Raw genomic sequence first — 4,993 nt, 5'->3', positions numbered from 1 at the left:
AAAAAAAAAAAAAAAAAAAAGAGCCATACAGGAGAACGCCACTTCTGGAAGGGGAAACAATTCAAAGCCCTGAGTATACAGCATACATTATTATTATGCAATGACCCAGAATAATGAGCCACAGTAAATTTGTGAATATAAAATAATACACTAAATTTCCTATATAAATTATTCTCACAATACTTTCCAAAGATGTTTTTCTGTGGGGGTTTTTTGTTTTTTACCAGGAATGGAACTCAGGACCTTGTATCTGCCAGACAGATGCTGTGCCACTGAACTGTATCACCAGCATCTGTTCTGTGTTTTAAAGACAAGCCCATGCTGGACTCAATCATCCCACCACCTCCCTCCTCAGGCATTTGGAATCTTAGTAAAATCAACCTAACTTGAAATGGCTACCCACTACCATAAAGTGTTTATTAGTACTACCTGTTACAACACTGATTAGGCTAGCTTCCTCATCATTATGGGTAGTGCAATTTATTATGATTTAATAACCAACTTTATGATTATACCATATCAACTGTCACCAAAAAAAAAGGCAAAATAGTGAAGTATCTAATGCTGGTCGTGTATGGTAGTACATGCCTGTAATACCAGCATTTGGGAGGCTGAGGCAGAAAGATCACTGTAAGTTAGAGGCAAGCCTGGGCTACAAAGTAAGTTCAAGGCCAACCTAAACTGCACAGTGAAACCCTGTCTTAAAAAAAAGTAAACAGGGGCCGGGGAGACGGCTCAGTGGAATAAGCACTTCCCTGGCAAGTGCAAGGGCCTGAGTTCAATCCCCAGTTCAGCAAAAAAAAAAAAAAAGTACAAAAAAGTATCTCATGTTTAAGAATATTTACTTACTGGGATTATTAGTACATATTAAAAAAATCAGACATTGTTAAATATTTGCAGTGTGTTTTATACAAAGAACAATAAACATGAACTTGTTTGCCATACTGGTGACTGAATACAAGGATTTGTATGGGCAAGAACTGTATCACTAAGTTATAGCCCTAGAGGCTGGGGGTGTAGCTCAGTGGCACAAAGCCTGCCTGACAGGCGCAAGGACCTGAGTTTAAGTCCCAGTACCAAAAAAAAGGCTCCATTATCCATTTTCTTATTATTTGATACACAAGGAGTCGGAGAGATGGTTCAGTAGAATAAGCACTTCCCTGGCATGCACAAGGGCCTGAGTTCAATCCCTGGTTCCCGAAAAAAAAAAAAAAAAAAAGTTGATACACAATGGGCCCCTGGATCAAGAAAATGTCTAATTTATCTTACATGATTTATAAAATTTAAAAATGTGAAGATAGGCATGATGACACACACCTATAACTCTAGTTACTTCAGCCATTTGGGAAGCTGAAGCAGGATGGTCAACCTAGCAAAACCCCGTGTCTCAAAAATACAAAAAATAAAAAAGGCTTGGGATATAGTGCAGTGGTATTATCCCAGGGTTTGAGTCCAAGTACTATAAAAAAGAAGATATACTGAAAATATTCAGTAACACAATCATAATGTTAAGATAGTCTTATTATGATTCTGTATAAAGTACTACAAAATTACTTAATATACCTGGACATCTTATTTAAGGATTTTTTTTTTTTTTTGCTCCGAATGCCTTCAGAGCAGGTTTGGCTGGCTTGAGCTGTGGGGATCAAACCACAGCAACCTGAGCCTGACTGCTTTTTTTTTCTTTTGCAAAACCAGGGATTGAACTCAGGCCCTCGCGCTTGCCAGGCAAGTGTTTATTCTACAAAGCCATCTCCCCAGCCCCAAAATAAGATCCCAATAGATTTTTTTTTTTTTTTTTTTGTGGAACTGGGGTTTGAACTCAGGCCCTTGCGCTTGCCAGGAAAGCACTTATTCCACTGAGCCATCTCTCCAGCCCCCGATAAGCTATTTTGTTTTTCTTTTTTCCAGAACCGGGGATTGAACTTGGGCCCTGGAGCTTGCCAAGCAAGCACTTATTCTACTGAGCAATCTCCCTGGCCATTCTGAGCTATCTCCCAGGCCCTGACTGCTTTCTTGAAGCAGCCACTTAAAAAATTGAGCTAAGGGGCAGGCCCCCTGGACATCTTATTTAAAGAAGGAAGTAATATACTCTAATAGGAATGATGACTCAATTGTTTATATAACCTAAACATAGCTTTTACATGCTGTAAAACTGCCATAAAAGTAAACAGATGTTTATTGAAAAGACTAACATCAATTATTTTCTCTTCCAACTCAACCAATCACAAGTAAAATGTTCCATTAAATGGTATTCTATTTTTTAAATGTATTTAGCACAGGGTCTACAGGGTCTCATTACACAGATGAGACTTGTATGGATCCGTCCTGCTTTTCAGCCTCCCAAGCTGGGATTGCAGAAATGCACCACATGCCCAGTAACATCTCAGCACACCCTGGGGGCAGGACCAGCACTGCAGGCCAGGGATCAAAGCCCCAGCCCCAGCCCCAGCCCCAGCCCCTGCCCCTGCCCCTGCCCCTGCCCCTGCGTCAGCCTAAGCAAGCGCTTTAATCTGCTGAGCTATCTGGCCGGCCCTATGAGATTCTAATTTTAGACAAAATAATAAGATATTATCTCATTCCTAGAGAGACATTAGATCATATGTATCTCCTGATATTTGCCATCTTTCATAAAGTCACCTTAGACAAAACAGAACTAAAGTTAAGAACTTAGATCCAAGGATTAATTTATAGGAGAGACAAAGAACAGACAACAGGATTATACCACTGGAATAAAATTAAACAAGCAAACCTACAACTAATTTGAGGCCAAATGCCTGTGTTGTTAATAATGAATTCTGAGAAAAACACCAAATGAAAGCAATGAAAGCAAAAAGATTTTAAAGATATATTCACTTTTTTAAAAATTTTATTTGTTTATTTATTTTGTGTGTGTGGCCAGCTCAGCCCACCAGGGGGCGGGGCTGGCTGGCATGTGGTGCTGGGGGATTGAACCTCGGTCCCTGTGCTTTGCTTAGCTTAGCTTGTTCTAAGTAGGTGCTTTAGACCACTGAGCCATATCACCAGCCTGATATATTCACTATTAATGTGTAGACCTTATCAACTTCCTAATTCAAACTTAAAACATTACCTCAAATGAATGTTCTTTATTGTCCTCTAATCTGTAATCCAAAAGGACACTCAAAGACATGATGCTACAATCAAACTTGCCGCTTTTTGCAGCCCAATTTGGATGTACAACGATGGCTGGTTCATCAGGCAAAATGTATCTCCTTTCCCGACGCTGGCGTTCCATTTCCTCTTGGCGCTTCCTCTCTTCTTCCTATATATTTGAAGTTTTATATCACAGTTGAATCTCCATATGTACGTACATACAATACAGCAAAAGCTTACACCATATAAAAAGGCAAAGTTCTCACAACTTTTTAATAACTATGACATTTTATAACTACTCTTTTTTTAAATAAACAATTTTTTTAGTGCTGAGTTTGTTTTCTTTCTTTTTCTTTTGTAAAAGATAGATCTCACTATGTTGCCCCGGTTGGCCTCAAATTCCTATGACTCAAGTGATCAATACATTACTGCAGATATAATAGGCCCAGCTTCTAATTGTCTTTTGGATTTCTAAGAATAAGAAACTATCTTTCACTTGGGCAAGGTAGCAAAGGTTTATAATTGCAGCTATTGGGGAACCTGAGGCAAAAGGATCACAAGTTTGAGACCCGCCTGGGCAACTTAGGCAGACTCTCGCCTCAAAATAAAAATTTAAAAGGATCAAGGACATGGTGTGGTAGTACAGTGACCTGGTTTCAATCCACAATACTGAGAAAAAACAAAGAATGAGGTGGGAGGGGCAGTGCAGGGAAGTGCATGGGAAGGATGGAGATTAAGAAAAGAAGGAAAGCAAGAGAAAGAAAAAGAAAAGAATTAACTGTCTACCAAGAGGGAAAAAAATGACCTACACTGAGATTATATGAATAGGAAATGGTGATGCCTGCACTTCCAGCACTCTTATTAATTAACGCCAGCTGAGGTAGAAGAATCCCAAATTCTAGCCCAGACTGGGCAATTTAGTAATCCCCACTACCACACATACACAACAAAATGCAAAAAGCAAAATTCAGGGATAAGCACCGCTGTGGAACTCAGAGTGTTTCACATACAACTGTGCTATATCTCAGCTGTATAACTGGTTACATGTCTAAACACTTAACAAATTTGAAGAATTATCCATTAAAGTCTGAATCAACTGGAGCTGGGAATATAGCTCAACAGCATTAACTATCTGCCTGGTAAGCCAAAGATCTGAGTTAAACTCCCGGTTTAAACACACACTTAAACACACACACACACACACACACACACACACACACACACATTAAAGTTTGAATTGTACTATACATAAATTGTACTATACACTTCCATAAAATTACATGCATACAAGTCCAATTTTAAGAACACCTACATACCAACATTATTGTCTTACAGAGTATCTCAACACACCTCTTTGTCATCTTCAGACTTCCTATCATCCTCCTCTTCCTCTTCTTTCTCAGATCTCTCTAATTCCTTCTGTTCTTCTTTTTGTTCTTCGACCTTAAGCTGTTTTGTCAATCGAGCTATTAACTGGGATTTTAATCCTTTGGAACTAAGAGCTCGACTTTCTAATTCTTTTCGAAGATCATTTACCTAAATATATAGAGCATAAAGACACAGAAAAATAAAATGGCATATAAACAAACTATAAAAGACTGTAAGTCTTATCTGGTAAAAACACTTGCACAGTTTTGGAAAATAACTTGAAACCAGTTTTAAGACGCTTAAAATTTATTTTGATTTGGGTTTTTGAGACAGCTTGCTATGTAGAGTTCAGGCTGGTCTTCAACTCACTATGTAGCCCAGGCTGGCCTCAAACTCAACAGTTAATCTTCCTGCCTTGGCCTACCGAGTGCTGGATTACAACTATACGCCACCATGTCTATCTAGCACTTAAAACTTTTTAAAACACTCTTTGACACAGTAATTTTTTTTT

The 4,993-nt window shown here is 38.7% G+C and overlaps 1 protein-coding gene across 1 annotated transcript in view; it reads right to left on the bottom strand.

Moving 5' to 3' along the window:
- Ccar1 (cell division cycle and apoptosis regulator 1) overlaps positions 1 to 4,993 on the bottom strand; it is a 58,849-nt gene that overhangs the window by 9,454 nt on the left and 44,402 nt on the right. The window contains exons 15-16 of the mRNA XM_023716185.1: positions 4,465 to 4,650; positions 3,092 to 3,283 (exon numbers count right to left, since the gene is read on the bottom strand). Coding sequence (XP_023571953.1) covers positions 3,092 to 3,283; positions 4,465 to 4,650 — 378 coding nt within the window. The remainder of the gene's footprint in view (positions 1 to 3,091; positions 3,284 to 4,464; positions 4,651 to 4,993) is intronic.

Source organism: Octodon degus, unplaced genomic scaffold, assembly GCF_000260255.1.
Source record: "Octodon degus isolate 3935 unplaced genomic scaffold, OctDeg1.0 scaffold00046, whole genome shotgun sequence".
NCBI classification, from domain to species: domain Eukaryota; kingdom Metazoa; phylum Chordata; class Mammalia; order Rodentia; family Octodontidae; genus Octodon; species Octodon degus.
This window is presented reverse-complemented; position numbering and strand designations above follow the sequence as displayed.